The 16,759-nt window shown below is 39.9% G+C and overlaps 1 protein-coding gene across 1 annotated transcript in view; it reads right to left on the reverse strand.

Moving 5' to 3' along the window:
- ITPR2 (inositol 1,4,5-trisphosphate receptor type 2) overlaps positions 1–16,759 on the reverse strand; it is a 267,039-nt gene that overhangs the window by 180,125 nt on the left and 70,155 nt on the right. The window contains exons 11-19 of the mRNA XM_086756987.1: positions 9,765–9,919; positions 8,273–8,372; positions 7,964–8,124; positions 5,638–5,779; positions 4,721–4,879; positions 3,644–3,816; positions 1,104–1,223; positions 815–1,000; positions 16–267 (exon numbers count right to left, since the gene is read on the reverse strand). Coding sequence (XP_086613113.1) covers positions 16–267; positions 815–1,000; positions 1,104–1,223; positions 3,644–3,816; positions 4,721–4,879; positions 5,638–5,779; positions 7,964–8,124; positions 8,273–8,372; positions 9,765–9,919 — 1,448 coding nt within the window. The remainder of the gene's footprint in view (positions 1–15; positions 268–814; positions 1,001–1,103; positions 1,224–3,643; positions 3,817–4,720; positions 4,880–5,637; positions 5,780–7,963; positions 8,125–8,272; positions 8,373–9,764; positions 9,920–16,759) is intronic.

Consider the following 16,759-nt stretch of genomic DNA (forward strand, 5'->3'; position numbering starts at 1 on the left):
ACACTTCCAACTTACTCATGAATTGTGATCTTTGTAGGAATTTCAGTCCACAATCTAGCATATCTGACAGGTACCACAGATTCCTGAGGATCTCTGTCCACATGCATGTGTAGCATCAGTCGGCAAAAAGAAGCCCGGAGGTCATAAGGGAGGCTCTCATCAGACATACATCGTAGGATCAAGTCTACTGACAGCTGTGCAGAAATCTGGTTGATAGCTAGATACTGGCGGTCCAGGCACATTCTTGCAAAGAGGTTCAGTTGGTACCTTAAAAAGAATAACAACGTATTTCCAACTGATTTCTTTGAGTACCATAAAACAATGTACCTTAGAATCTCACTTTACAAGCCTGATGCCAGCCCTTCTCACGTAAAGGCTAAGAACATTATAAAAGCAACTTTGCTAACCAAGGGACTGACTTGCCATTAAAAATGCTAACATCAGGCTCCAGCCCCTGTGAAGACTGGGCTCCCCTTAATCCTTAGGGCATGCAGGACACTCCTTCCTTAAAGCATCCCTTGCTTCCAGGGTAGCACAATCTAAAAATATAGCCCAATAAATAAAAGGTAAGAGGCAAAACGGTAGAGAGATACAAAGAGCTATCATGAGCAAAGGAAACTCAAGATCTGTCTGGAATAGACAGCAGAGATTGTGATGCTTCCTACAGGAAAAAAAAAAAACCGAAACAACCTTTAATCCCAGTTTCTGGCATGACCTGGTTTCCTCTCTAGATACTGGCAAATGAACTGGATAAAAACAGCACCAGGCTCTTCAAAGAGTTCACATTTTCTTCCATTTGAATAAGCAGTTTTACCTGTAGTAGGTAAGAACTTCTAAATCTGCTTTTGTGCCCTCCTTGGCCTCCTGAGCCAGATGCCTGATGGCTTTGCCATGAGGCTCCTTGTTACTGTCAATCCAGTAGAGCCACACTTCCTCTTCATCAATGTCATCCGAGATGACTGGGCATTCCAAGGGATTGTCCATTTGTGTCGAAACCAGCCTGCAAACACAAATCATTCACAATGGAGCCACTAACAGACTGCTACAAATGCAACAAAAGAGCAAAGATAATAAAAAGGCATATTCTGATTATGGATGCTCACTTGGTCTGAATGAGAATGTCAGCATTTCCTGGGCTTAGCATAAACTTGCAGATGAGTTCCTGAGTTACTGGTATTGCTGTGGTGTTAGATACACACAGGTCCGATAGATAATCCAAGAATCTGCAGTCAAAAGAACACAGATGCAACAGAACATGAGACTTAAAATACTGCACAGAAACACTGCAGAAGAAATCTCTAGCATCCATCACTAATATGTTCAAGGGAGCATATATCGCAAGATTTACCAACATACGATCTTTGCTCATTCGTACTACTGCAACTCACAACAGACAAAAGATGAGTAACAGGTTTGAAAGCCACCCTGAATGGTGCTGAACAGTCAGTCACAGAGAGAAAAGAAAAATATCCTACGTGTGACACTTCTCAGCAAGCCAAAAGCCAAAGAGTTGTGCCAGAACTTGAGAGCAGCCTGAAGCTATCTTAAGCCTGGCTGACAGGGGAACTCCACTGAAGGCCCTCATCCTTGTCGGGAACCAAAAGCAAAAGTACACATTCTCACCTATCTTCCCCATCAGGTAACACACATCCCCCTAATCCAAGGAGCAAGGAGATGTCACGTGTGCTGGAGACAGCCATGTGCCCTCTGAGGAACTCCACTGCACTGGAGGAGTCCACATCTCCACCTTTTAAAGATGCCTTTTTAAATCTCTGAAGTGACACAGCCAAGAATTAGTCAAGAGTGAAGACCTGGCAGGACCTGAAGACAGGATCTCTGTATTCAAAGAAGTCATTCCACGTAAAGTAGAAATAATAAAGCTTTGCATGGAAATCAGTTTCCTATTAATTTGTCTCTCAAATTTAGATCTTCTGATGTTTAACAAGGCGCAGGCTGAAGCTTTCCTCGTAGTTGGGAAATTCATTAGGTATCTGCTTCTTATCCCTCTTTCATGGATTCCTGTGTGTGCATAGACAGTAGTGCGTATTGCAGCCTCTGCCTCACTGGAATATAAAAAAAGGCCCCCTTCCTTCTCTGTAACTGCTTCTTGTCGTGACATTCTTAGGGACTGAGTATCTCTGAGTCCACCACTCCTCTAGCAAATGCAGCCAAAACTGGGCAAGAGGCTCAAGAGCTGGTGGGGGAGCAGACAAGAGCAGGCACACACACAGAGGTCATATTCTCCACTCTCTTAGAAATCCAGGTAAAAAAAATTGACCATCTACTATCAGCCATTCAAGGATCCAACAGCATCACTGAAATGAAGCTTTGTGGCAACAGGTAATTAACTGTGCACAGCAATACTGCATCACAAAGATAATATTAAGTAAATAGCACCTACTTACACAGAATTCTGGGGGAGTTACCTCACTGGAGATAAAACTTGGAAAATTTTGTAGCTCTCGTGTTTTAGAGCATACTACCACCATTCCTACTCACACAAGCAGTGTCACAGAAGTCTACAAAACTCTCCATGAAAATAAGTGCCTTTACTGTTCACACTGCACCATCTTGGCAAGGTGTATTTTTCAAACATTTATTGCTCTTGGACTTCAGCCTTAAAGAAGTGAATGTGTATTTTAATGTACAGCAATTGCACAATTTACTTACGCAACAATACTATGACATCCTCCACCACAAAGTGACATGAGATTGTCAATAAACAGTAGGACCTTTCAGCACTGAGAAGGTGCTGATCTCATGTGGTTTCCTCTTAGTACTGACCAAACCCAACACAGTTTAGCATGGGAGAGGCAATGAGATTAGAGAGTGAGGCAAAATAGCTGCAAATATATAGAGAATAACTGAAGCAGCAAAGCACCAGAGTAATATCCTTAATCGCTAACAGAAAAATGGTATTCACAATTACAGAGAATATTATTTGGCCTTCAGTATATATTTCTTATATTTGTATTACTTCAGTAATTTTACAAGTGAAGATTCAATGAAAAAAAATAGATAGATTTTCCATTTTTAAAAATCCATTTCCTTTATATTCTGACCTAACAGTAATAAAAAATATTTCCAATTGAGTGAAGTTCAAGGCCAGTATTTTTCATTTGGAACAAGATCTGGTCTAGAACACATGTTCACTGGGATCTTCACTGCCTTAGGCCCCTTTCAGCTCTAACCTGGAATCAGAACCTGCAGGAAAATTGGTATTAATAAAAGCTTAAAAAAAATGACATCTCTGTAATTTGCACCAAGATTATTAGCAGGGGAACCAACACAAGTGACAGTTTCACAGAGGAGCTGCAGACTTATGAGAAATTAAAATTTCTGTTTGTTTCTCTTTGTCCCAATCTGAACTACAACCAAATTTTCAAAATTGTCCTGTAAAGTATAAACCTTCTTTTCAGTAAGTTCTAGTTCTGAAATGCAGATATAGTTAAATCCCAAGAATTACATGATATCTTGTAGTGTGATTTTGTAGATGTGGGTTTTTTGTCTGCCAGATCAAAAAAAAAAATTAAGCTAAAAGAGACAACAAAACTATGAATAGCAGGCAGACTCACACTTACTGCAAATACTTACTAAAAGCCTACCAATACAGAAAAAGAATGTTACATGGAACACTTCAAACCTTGGCTCTCGATTTCTCCTGAGTAAATTAACAAATGTCTCTATTTCTTTAGCCGTGATATGTTTCTCTAGCAGTTTTCTGTTGTTGTGCAACAAAGCTGTGATGGTGTCTTCTGCCAGAATATCATAACCAATCTGGGATTGCATGACACAGAAATTCTTAGCAATATATTCCTGAAAAAAAATGAAAATTCCCATTACCTGTTAAGCAGTAATGCTTTTCTTTCAGAACCAGAAACATCCAGCTCAATTAGCAACCAAAATAAGGCTTAAAACTTTCCTCTCTGAACTGGCCTCTATAAAAGAACATCTGAGCACCTAAAATATGCACCCCAAGAAGCAAAGTCAATCCACAAAAATATATAGAAAATTCAAGAAGTGGCAACCAATTTTTTTAAAAGGTTTTTATAACATTTAAGAAGCTTTCTTTCCTGAGTCTTCCCTCCTCTCCCTTTCTCTCCCTCCAAGACAGAAATATTTCTGTAAAGCATTAGAAAGAAAACAAAGAAGCTATGCATAGCACTTCAATATTTTATTTCTAGTCCCTTTAGTCCTATAAAGTCAGTGCAGTTTTCCACCGCTGCAACATGCAAAGCACTCGACATCATGTTCTGAAATGCTTCTTGCTCATGGGGAGTCGCCAGCAGCGGGAAATTAGGCTACATGATAGAATACCCTCTGATCTGATTCACTGCCATCCTTCTACAAATATTTAAGCAACAGAAACAGACAGTTTTGCAGACTTCCCACTTCACAATCCAGAGTCCAAGAGCATAATTTTAATAACAGAAAGCTATAAATGAAATGGTGGTCCCCAATCTCAGCCTAGGCCTGTGAAAGTGTAAGGTGAACCTATGATATTCATTGCTGATCGTTCAATTCATATACAAACGCCTACAAAACAAAAACACTGTTCCTCAGCATGAGGCAGTATATGACAGTGACTTCTTACTACTAACCTACACATGGTCTTTTCACCATTACCACAGAACCCCACTTGTAAGGGCAGAGACCAATGTCAAACCCAGGATATGTAACTATAGAAATCAGGAGGAAAACAATCTTGAATACTGCTGACCTGGTTCTTCCTGTAGTCCTGTTGGGAATGTCTGAGAACTCTGTAACATAACCTTAACATGTATTTGTATGGAGCATATCTCTGGTCACCCAGGTCTTCAAGTCTCAGCATTGATCCTTCACCTTTGTCCTTAAAAGGAGCTTTGAGGATGCCGAATATCTGTTCAAAATCAAAATCACTGAGAATGAAAATCAAATCCAGATTTTTGCTTAACTTATAGAAGTCAATGAAAATGTCCTCTGACAGGATCAGCATAAGGGCCTTATCGACCAAAGTCGGAAGCGAATCACTGCACTTATCTACATATGACTAAATACCAGTGGGGGCAAAATCTCAAATATTACGGCTTTATGCATTTAGATTTACATTTCCTACTCACTTGATTGACATTGCTTTCTCTTTACTGCTGTCCCCAGTTTTAAACATTGTTAGTCAACTGTGGATAACTCCTTGAAAAAGGAGGACAATACTGGCTGCTGTTCAGTTTCATCCTTTTTTTTTTTTTTAAATTCAGTAGGCTACTTAAATAGATTTATATGCAAGTTGGTCCTCATACAAATAAAGTCAGGGATCCATAAGGGCATCATAATTTTTCCTATATGGGGAACACTTGCAGGATTGGGACCATGTTGCAAGCTTGTTACAAATTTCGCCAACAATTTGCTATCAAATGAGTCTTAAAAGTCACCGGAATCACATGAAACTAACAACCACCAGACATGGCCCCTCATGCTTCCATCTGATTCACAGACCAAGAGGTGAACCCTAACTAAGTAGTGTAGCATCTATCCAATACAACTAGACACAAACCTCAACGTGGCATAAGCCAAGTTACCTAAAAATAACATTTTCTCAAATCAGTGTCTCCTACAATCTGTTCGTAAATACAAGCAAGTTATTAATACAGTAGGACACACCTGAGCCAATATATTTTGTTCCCTCATTAATTTTTGTCGTTCCCGGTTTGGCTTGGTAATGACCACATCCAAAACTTCCTGCCCATTATTAGGCACATCAGCAACAAAGAAAATGAGATCTTCCAGTAACTTGGTTACAAACCTAGAATGAATAGACAAGTCATTATGATATACAGTCATTCAACACCTGCTAGGATGCATTAAGAAAGAAAATCGCCTTTTACAACAAGCTTTATCTAGCGCAATGGAACTTCAATCACTGCAAACTTAAGTTTGACATGTACTTAAGGACTCCAGACCTTTCAACAGAGGCTGAAATCCATCACAGGGATGTTTACCAAGGCATTAAACAATATCCAGAGGGAAAAAGGGAGAAAAATACAGGATGCCGGATTGATGCAGAGTATTCAGAAACCCAAAATCTATACCAGCTGGCATAAAGGCCCAGGAACAGTAGAAAGACACTCTTACGCAGCCTAGCAAGGATTTTTATACTTTATCCTAGACATGGGTCCATGAAACAAGATGATGGACTCACTAGAGGAATAAAAATATTCTGCCACTAGACTCCCTACTGACCCAAGAAACTATTGGAAAATGACTAAATTTGTTTCACTCTTTACTACACAAAAGAAGATTTGGCAGAAGCAAGTGCTAAAAAGGACAGAGGCAAAAAACGTAAAAAGAGAATGGTCACTGCCTCCTTGTTACTAACATACCTCAACAGGCATGCACAGAAAGAAGTATAGATGCCCACAGATTTCAATGAATCTCCCTTAAAAGAACTTGCAGTCTTTTACAAACAAAACACAGCATGTCTCCTACCCTGGAGAAGCATGATCTGAATTTGGACCTCTAGTCTATAATTACTAAACCTGTAGGCATGCTATGAAAGTGGCAGGAAGACGTCCAGTAGATTTTCAAAGTCATCTCTGGTAGCCAGACACAAAGCTTCCATTTACCCACACGAGGGCTGGGCTGTTCAGTTAAACCCTCTGAGCAAGCTTCAGCTTTAGAAGTCTCAACCCACTGGCAGAGAAGGTCCCCCCAAACAGAAAAAAAAAAAAAAAAAAACCAGAAAAGGCAGATGTAGGACAGAGCAACCAGAAATAAACTGTTGGGACCCCCACTTACCTAAGCAGGAAGTTAATGAGACAGGGAAAAGAGGGGGTTTTTTTTCCAAAGGAAATCACAAGAACAAACAAATAATGGCACTATTCTGAAATCACTCTGAAATGTTTTACATGTGTGTTGTACCAAACTGTCAACACCAAGACTTGACAATACTGGTTTGCAGTGAAACAGCAGTGCAAGGTCAATACAGGGATGTCACACCTTGATTGTGAGGTATCCCTCCCTGGTTCAACTCAACCATGAAATGGCCCATCAGCTTTTCAAGGCTGAGCACCAACACCCAGACCATTACAGGTCTGCCTGTTACAATAAATCCTCCACCCAACACCAAACTATCTGGTCTAATTCCTACTGACAACAGACAGCAGAAATTCTGTTTTATCACCAAAAATTAACATTCTCGGCAAAAAGCTGTATATGCTGCATGGTGGAATAGAAGTTACAAATTAACACTGCCAGATGCTGCCTAATACTCAGCTTAACCATAGACAGCTGAAAACATATAGTGAACTGCATCACTAATAATAGGATATATTTGGCTACAATATACACTAGAATCCCTTAATTCAGGGCATGTGTGAAGAACAGACATTCTAATAGCACTACAGCAGAAATACAGATGAATACAAAGGGTAAACACCAAAATGATGTAAAATAGGAAAAGAGAACAGGGAAAAACAGAAATAAGAAAGGATAGGGACTATTGGGTCAGCTTCTCGGTCACACTGAGACACCCTTCTACTGTTCTTACAGCATGAATGTGCAGTATAGTGAACTCCACACGAATCAGAGTCTTGCCATGCTGCCCACTGTGTACACGGCTTTCTTGTACATGAGAATCAAATGCAATAGACCCCCATATCACAGCTCAGAAGTGGTTTATCAAAGGAAATTAAGACAAACACTTTGCATTTGCCCATGTAGCTACCCATTTATTTATGTGGCCAGTAAGCTGTGGAAGTGCTGTTTACCCCCATTTTACAGACCAGATACACGGACCAGTCTGAGGTGCAGCAGGGATGCTCTGACAGAGGTGGAATCTAATCCTAGGCTAGCACTCTCAGCACTGAATTGTCCTCTCCCAACGGCCTCTATGTGCACATGGACATTACTAACTTACCCATTACTGTGATGCCATGATGTCATGAGTAACCAAACACCAATTTAGGAGGAAAAAATAAAACTCACTAACCTCCTTTCATTCTGGGTTATTGTTCCACTCTCCAACTTTTTAACAGTTGATGCTAGAACCTTGTTTGCGTCATTGGCAAAGTCCAAGTCTCTGACCTCAGACAGAGGAACCGATACAATGGCAAAAGCTTCCTTGTCCTCTTTTGTTTGGCACGTCCCAATCTGCAACAGTTTTTGGTTTAATGTGGGTAAGCAATCCTCCTACCTTTATCGTAATTATTATGCACATTTTATAGGTTAGAAGTGAGATCACCAGTAGAGAACTTCAGGAATGAGGCTGGGATTTGAACCCCAAGATGTATGTGCTCACCTTTAACATAACAGGCCTCTCTTCATCAGTATCTATCGGAATGCTGGTACTAGTGACCCAAGTGTTAGTGCACAAATGCCTCAGTCGAACATATGAGTTCCTAAAGGAGAACAAAACAACCAACATGTTAGATGGATCAGTCCTGAGCTAAAATGGACAAGGTGAGAAGCAATGGAACACATGACCATGACATGAGACTCGAGGGCATGAGTCACACCAGCCACTCTTAACAAAAGGGTGAGGGAGACCTAAAAGATACTGCAGTACCCTTGTCTCATTTCCTTCTTTCTCACTCAGAACACAGAGCTGCAACAAGTACAAACAGCATCTTGGGATTACACAGAATCCTTGCTTTAAGTATGTGCATAAGCCTAGGAGTAAAGTATTCCTTAAAGAAAAAAAAATTAAAAGGAAGGTGTTATAAAATCCCATCTGAATAGAAATACATTTCATGAATAAAAACAATTCTTGTCTTCTGTTTGTTTTTTTTTTTTCTGCAAAGTAACGAACCCTTTCAATCTGTCACAGCACAAAAGCCAGAAAGTAAAACTGACTGTGGCTTCACAGCTTCACCAGTATGATCTGCAAACCCTTGTTCCAGGGAGCAAGGATTTACAGTACCAGTTCTCAACTGAAAATCAAGTGAACAAAGAGCAGGCATGAGATTCTTCTAAATTCTTTCCATATGATAATTTGTGGTATTATCAAAAAGCAGAGCTGAGAAATCAATTACAATTTTTACTCTGAATTCTACTTGTTAAATATATTCACTGTGGTCTTCATTCACACTCTCCCTTTCATGCTGATGGGCTTTGAGTATTCAAGTAAGCAAATCATCTGGCAAAACTTAGCATAGCAAATACACTTCAAAGCTGCATATATCAGTATTCGTGGTACCCAGCTTTAAAATCCACCCTCAGGACAACTAGCCCCAAGTGTCTGCATGCCCATACAGTCACAACCAACACCATGTGATTTATCCAGCCAATCTCAGCTAAGCAACACAGCTGAAATTTCAAATATTCTCAATTAAAACCCAGAAGCCACTTGCTGAATTTACTTGAATAACAAATGTGTTCAGTGGCATCGTGATCTGTCAGGAAAACAGAAGCCCAGTTCACCATACCCATTATTTCATTGGGAACAATTCAGTTAGATCTATTAGCAGTATAGTTTTTCAAATCGTGCACAGAGCTCAATTCTGTCCTCATATATATCTATGCAATATTTAGCCCATGATTTTTTCCCTTCATAAACTCTCTTTAAGTGTCACTTGTTTCATCCTTATAATTTATTTAATCAGTCACAGCAGCAGTATCATGTTTTATACATCCCTTGTTTATCAACGAACACTCCTCAAATTTTAACTGAAGGATAATAGTTGCTCGTGTTTGATTTTTTTTTTTTGCTTTACTCACCAGCATAATGCTAGGAAGAAACCCTGTCAATGTAGCACTACTTTTTGTGCCCTTTTTTTTTTTTTTCTTTTTACCTTGGAACCAGGCAATCAGCTCTCTGAAGAGTGGTGGCATCAAGTTCAAAGAGAGATGCAATGTCATTTCCATGTGGCACAGAGACCAAAGTATACATAATCTTCTCCCCTGCTTGGCGTTTCTTCTTTGAAGGAGGAAGGTCACCGCCTCTCTGCTGATTAGGCACAAGGGTTATTTGCTTGCATCAGGGCCCATTATAAATTCTCCAGTTACCTTGCAGACAAGTAATATATCTGAATTGTACTTTTTTTTTTTTTTTGACATTCTAGTAAGAATGTACCATGACTGGCTTTGGAGTGTGTAACACAACACAAAGGATGCACTTTGCCCCAGGCACATGGGGTCTCAGACAGTCATTATAACAACAGCAGGTCACAAGCTACAGAGAGACTGCAGTACTGTATACATTATTACTTGACACCTACAACTTCAAAAAACCTGTGGTAGTTGCAGACCCTTCCCTCCCAACAGATGTAACTAGACAGCGCTGGTTTGGAAAGGGCCAAAGTTAAAAGAAAAGAACTCAAGAAAACTGGATTTTTTTTAAAGGGGAGGGGAGGAGGATTTAAAAAGTAAGCAATTTGCCTAATTCCACTGTTGTTTTATTAAAGTTTGCTCCTTTTTTCCTCTCATACAGCCAGAATCATGGCAGTATACTCTCCAGCCAGCAAGAGCCAGAATATCTCCTCCACTAAGATCAACTTATCATTGGAAGAGGGGGGACACAAAGCACCAGCTAGACAGTATCAGAAATCTTGTCACGGGCTGATAATGCCCGGCTAGATCAAATATAAGTGTGAGCATGCACACTGAAAATGGGGAAGTTCACTCCCTTCGTGGAGCCTAGCTTTCGAGTGATACACTGATAACATCGCATTGGTGCCCCCAAAGAGGCATGCAAACCTAAGGTGGTGATCTTCCTTCCATCATCTGCTGAAGGTCCACGGGAATTTTGCGACCCAGCACCGCTAAGCAGAGCCAACTTCATCTTTAGTTACCTACACTCCTTTGTCTTCACAGACTCCAAATCCTACCTTCCCTAAGCATGTATCTTTGCTTGAAGGAGTAATTCAGAGTCTGTGCCCGTAACCACGCAGCAACCAACAGAACTACTGGCATAAGTAAAAGCTGCTCCTCTGGGGTGTTGAGTTACACGTATTACAAAAGACTAATAACCAATTAAGAGACTTGCAGCCCAGGGCCCTTAGGTAGACAAAATACATCATGGGAAAAAAAAGAAAAGAGGAATGAAGAAATCCGAAAGAGAAAAATCAAATACTGGAAACCTGAAATACTATTATCATGATTTATAGTGCACCACTAAGGAAGAGATGTACAAAGCAATGTAAAGAGGCTAGGCTGTACTCAGTTTGCAGCAGTACCGTGATTAAAGCCAAACTGTAAAGGATAATCAAGGGCAAAGCTTTGATTATTCATATTGCCAATTGATTAAGCAACAAAATCAAGGATGAGTGAAACTATGTAAGAAATGGCTAGTAATCATCTCATTTCAAGGCACTTTCTGAATCCTTCCAAAACATCAATTTTTTCATTATCAAGCCTAAAAAATGCCAGCTTTCCATCCCATTACTTCTATCAAGGATAGAGACAGTAGAAAAAAAAACAGGAAAAAATCTCCTCAGAAATTTTTCTTAGGCTCACCTAGCAATAAGAGTATCATCACTAGTTTTTGAGAAGACAGCTTGCTGATTGCCCTTTACCTCACTTCGTGTCTTGCACAAGAATAAACAAAATTGCACATAAAAACTTAATCTGTATGCGAGGATTGAGAAAATAGCCAAAATTTTTGTGATCTCCATACACATTTTGTTTTACAAACTCAGGATGAGACCCAAACTGGGAATACAGACAAACTGTAAGAGAATCCTCTTAAGAGCTTAACAGGTGTGAGTCAGTCTCTAACATCAAACTCAAAAATCTACTTCCTAAATTTCCAAACAAAACTGAAAACTGCAAAACCAGTTTAAAATTCAAGAGGTGTCTGTAAAGGGCTGAGAAGCACAAGATAGTTTAGAACAGCAGTCAGACTTATGAATATTTCTCATAACTTACATTCAAATCTAGTTAGGGTTTCCCAGAAACTGCCCACTCTACTATAATTTCCAAATTGAGAAAGCTAGTACACAAAAAGGCAGGACACTTCAAAATTTTATGTGTTTTTTTTTTCCCTGAGGCCCCAGGAAAAACACAGACCAATATATAAAATCATATTCTACTCTGTGTCATGAAGTTTATTAAGTTTTTTTAATACTCACTCATTACATAACGTCTGACCATCCCTTAGTAGGTCATTGTGCACATGTGCAGGTTTCTATAACAGGAGACAAAGTCAAAGACAGGTCTCCTGTGCTTAAGGAGTTCATGCTAACCACCAGCTCTGTGGAGAAGTTCATCCTGCAGTTTGGGGTTGACTCCACACACTCACTAGTCTCCCCAATGATTGTATAGACGCTATTGAGCAGCAGAGTTGGCTCATCAACTAAATCCCACCAACCAGGCTTGGCACCTGTCAAATCAGACCTGGTATATGAGCAAGAGCCAGTTTTCTAAAAAGAAAGTCCACTTCAAGGGAGAGCAAGACAGTGTCTGTAACACTGCTAGCTGCAACGCAAAGCTTAGCTGAGCAAAATCAGACCTACACAACAGCTGTACAGCAGTTTCAGACTGGACTCGAGCACAAACCTCAGAACTCTCCTTATAATGTTATTTTAGGATCTCAGATACACCTCACAAGCCAACTTGGATTACGGGTAGAAGTGGCCCTGAACTTGACAGCTCTGAAAACAACTTACATGCAAGGAGTACCTGAGAGACAGAGCAACAGTGATCACATATGAACATATACGGATTTAAGTCTGAATTTGTATCTGAGTGCATGTGCACCTGCCTCTGTGTGTGTGAGAGAGAGAGAACGCACACACAACTGCACACAGAAAGTTTCTTATGATTAATTAAATTTAGTAAGCAGTAATCAGAATCTGCACTTAACCTAGCCGTTACTGAATCAGCAGATGAGTCTATATGAGGACGTGGAAAGAAGGGAAAGTATTAGAGAAAGTATTAGACTATTTCAAATTAATTAGACAATATGATCAGCTCAGGAAAAGCACTGCACTCCTAAGCAGACAAAAACAAGATGACATTTGCTCAGGTAAGAAACCAGAATATGAGCTGATGCAGCCAGTAAAACCAGATTCAATGAAGAAAAGGGAGGAAAAGAACTGTAAAGGGACTCAAATGTAGAGAGAAGAAAATTCAACTTGAAGTAGTATGAAGAGGAAGCCAATGAACAGTTTCAGAGATGTTGGTGATGTGGTCAGTGACAGCCAAGGAAAGCACTCCCAAGACTTCTTAAAAATAAATAAATAAATAAATAATAAAGCTGGTGAATTACACGCCAAGAGTATAGAGAAGTGCAAGAACTGTGGGTAAAATAATATTAGCAAATAGTAAGTTCACAGAGAAAAAAAATAGTTTTGATTGTCCCAAACTACTGGCAAACTAGTGTCAGGCTGTCGCAAGTCAGATCAGATACCTGTCCAAGGGGAAGAGGGTGGAATCACCTCGCTGTCATGCACTGGTTAAACAGCTCACAAGGATGCAGGAAACGCACATTCAGCTCCTCTTCTGCCTGGCAGGAGCTGGACCTTCCAAAAGAATGACTCGGTCCAAACACCAAAGAGCAGAGTCAGTTTGCTCTGCCTAACAAAACCTAAGCGCCCACTCCACTCGAGGGCTGTCAGCCCCCCAGCCGCCATCCTAACTCTGATGGCAGTAAAGCAAAGCACACGACACACACGTACAAGGGGACTGTGCCAGGAGGGGAAACTGAAAATATCCCTGCCATACAGCCAAGTGGCCAGGGCACCCTTCCAGGAAAGCAAAGGCTGAAAGTTCAAAAAAAGGAGCCCCAACTAGTGAAAATAAACAGCCATTTTGGTGAGGAGGCTCACAGCAAAGTCCGTAACTCCTGGGCAACCACCGCTGATCTGCAGTGCATCATATTGATCTAAAAAGAAGCTTTAAAAAAAACCCAAGACATAATGTGTTGTTCGCAACTGGAAGGGCAAATGTAACTGGAGACAAATCCCATATTGTAACCAGAGATAAAGTAACCAGGTACAAACAGATTTGTCTTTCTTGAGACTTGTAGCTCAGCAGATAACCCTTCTTCACAGCTCTTAACATTACTTGCTAGTAATTGTGATCTATCCCAAACCCCCATTATTCACCTCAACTGGGTATCACACCTAAAATTCACGAGATTTACGTGGAGTTTTGCTTATGAAGGGGTCTTCCTTTCAACCTCAAAAAGCAATACAAAAATATGACAGGCCTGAAATATCTTTTCTTTTAGAAACCCAATCTACAATTCCAATTGGTAAAGGCACCTCTTGTGGCATAGAGACAGACAAGGATAATATCCTGCTCCTGAATGAATACATTAAGCTGCACTACAGAATTCAGCAGAAATTAAATTTAATAGCAGCCAGAGTTCTGAAAATGCCTGTTAAATGCAGTACAATGTGGTATCTCAAGATGTTAACCCAGTTTAGGAGGCTCTTGCAAAACAGCATTTTCAGAGAGCAGTAATGTGAGCAGAACTCCATAGGTTAGATGATTTTAGAAATTCTATATGAGGAGAAAGTCAAGCAAATTAACGGCCAGCCTTGCTCCTGCATGTGAGGGAGCCCTGGCAGACAGCACAGCAGTTAGCCTCCTGTAACACCTTCACTGTTGACTCATTTGTGAGTCATCGCATTTTGAGCAGAGACATCACGTTGCAATTCTGTTGTTAGGAGCCAGAGACATTCTGTAAGAAACAATGTATGCATTTTCAGAGCTGATTCAGACCTGTGTGCAGCAGCAGAATAATAATAATGTGCTGGCATCTGTGTCTCCCCTTCCCCCTCCAGCCTCTCAAGCGGTCTGACTGCTGGCTTTATGTAAGCAGAGACACTGCCATTTTAAAGTTGATGATTTTTCCTTTTCTTTTTCTTTAAAAAAAAAATTTCATATTGTTTACTGACAAGTTAATTCCTAACCAAACCTTTAAAAAACCCATAAATTTCTCAAGCCTATTCTACTTGCTTCAACTGCATCACCTGTGTCCCACATTATAAAATTTTAAATAAACAAACTTAGTTGCTGGAAGGTAAAATAAAATAAATAAATCAAATTAATTTACACTGTTTATCAGAAAAACAAATCACCTGAGTTGGAAGAAAGAAAGAAAACCTTGAATTGCAGAGTTGTTTGAAATTCATAAATATAGATAAGCAGAAGTCAAAGGAGGCACATCAAACTGCACCTAGAAGTCCATGGTAGAACTGTCCAATTTCTTTACAGGAAAAGTAAATGTATACCAGTCCCAATCCTAAGAAAAATCTCAACAATAAAAGCCAGTTTGGAACTGGTTAGGATTAGCACCCTCTCAGGAAAATGCAGACAAATGGAGCTAAGATACCTATCCAACGACAGCCTTTAATACAAAGGTGCTAACAAATGCCAGGTTCCCAGTTGTTCTTGACATTTCTCCCATGTTTATAGCCTTCTTCTGGATGCTGTACATTTCTGTGATTAGAAATAATAGACTACTTTGCAGCATAAAATACACCAATTTTGGCTTTAATGGGAGCTGTAACACAGAGCACTGAGTTTTGCTGCACGATACAATCTCCTAGACTTTAAGAGACAAAGAAGCCTTTTTTGATAATGCCTTTAAATCACAGAAAGGTCTTCCCATTGAAAAAAAAAAGTCCTCTGGATTTTAGATGTGAGAAAAATATGTATAAAGAATATTAATCAACTCATTGTAAGGTCAAATTTTATCAGAAATAAAAGCAGTGTTTCACAAGACAATTTGGCTGGATTCTCAAGAAGCAGCCCACAAATGAGCAATGAATTGCGGTCCAAACGTAGCTTTAATGCTTGGCAACAAATGTCCTAGTGACTTCCAGTAATATTTATGTTCTCCGGAGCCAAAACCCTTTCAAATTTTTAAGTCACTTAAGGCAAGGCAGAAGAGACGCACTTCTGCAGAACTTAAGTGCATATGCCCACTACCGCACCACGGAAAATCCTTCTCCATTGCTACTTCCTAAAATTCAGTTGCCTAAGCAACTGTGATCCGGACTTGTAAACCAGGCAGCGAACATGCACAAGAAGCCCTGTCACACATTTAGGAGTTAAGGGGTGGCACAAAACACACAGATGGCTGTGCTGCCTTTAAAAAACCCAGACGGCAAAGAAGGAGCTAGTATCCAACAGACTAGCAGAGAAAAGAAAAACACAGGCTGTAGGCTCAGTTTCTTCCTTCAGTTGAAAGGATTCAGGTATGCATCTCTTATTTCCTAAATACTCAGACTCAAATTTTTCAGGGGTAGGTCCACTTCCACATCCCCATCCAGAGTAGATTTACTTCACAGGCAGTATCTCAAAATTATTTGCTTCCAAAGATGAAAAAGAAGATACCTTTGCTGTGGATCAGTTAGGCAGTCATGCTGTTTCCAACAAGACTATAAAAGGGTGAAGGATCCCAAGAGTTTTCTACCATGCTAAAAGTGCCTGTGGGCTTGGGTTTACATGAAGGTGTTACTAAATGTTGTTAGGAGTTCTTTCACAAAATATTTTTCACAAGAAAGTGCTGACTGTAAACTAAAATTTCCACAGAGACATCAGTTTCGATCATCAATCAGTTCTGATTAAATTTTTTATTGGAAGTATTTCTCTAATCTGATTTACCTAGTCTGGGTATTTGAACCCAGTTGAAACCAACACCCAGGAGGATTAGGTCAAACTGTAAGAGAAGTCACCTTTAATGTTCACGTTCAGATTACTCTTGTGCCTTCTTCCCAGTCCAGGGAATATTTAACTATTTAGGTGAATTGTTATTACTACAACTGGAAACCCTATACTATATCTAAACCAGCATAAGGTGGTAGAATAGGATTGGATCCATGGTGACGAGGAC

This window comes from Chlamydotis macqueenii, chromosome 1, assembly GCF_036417535.1.
Source record: "Chlamydotis macqueenii isolate bChlMac1 chromosome 1, bChlMac1.mat, whole genome shotgun sequence".
NCBI lineage: Eukaryota > Metazoa > Chordata > Aves > Otidiformes > Otididae > Chlamydotis > Chlamydotis macqueenii.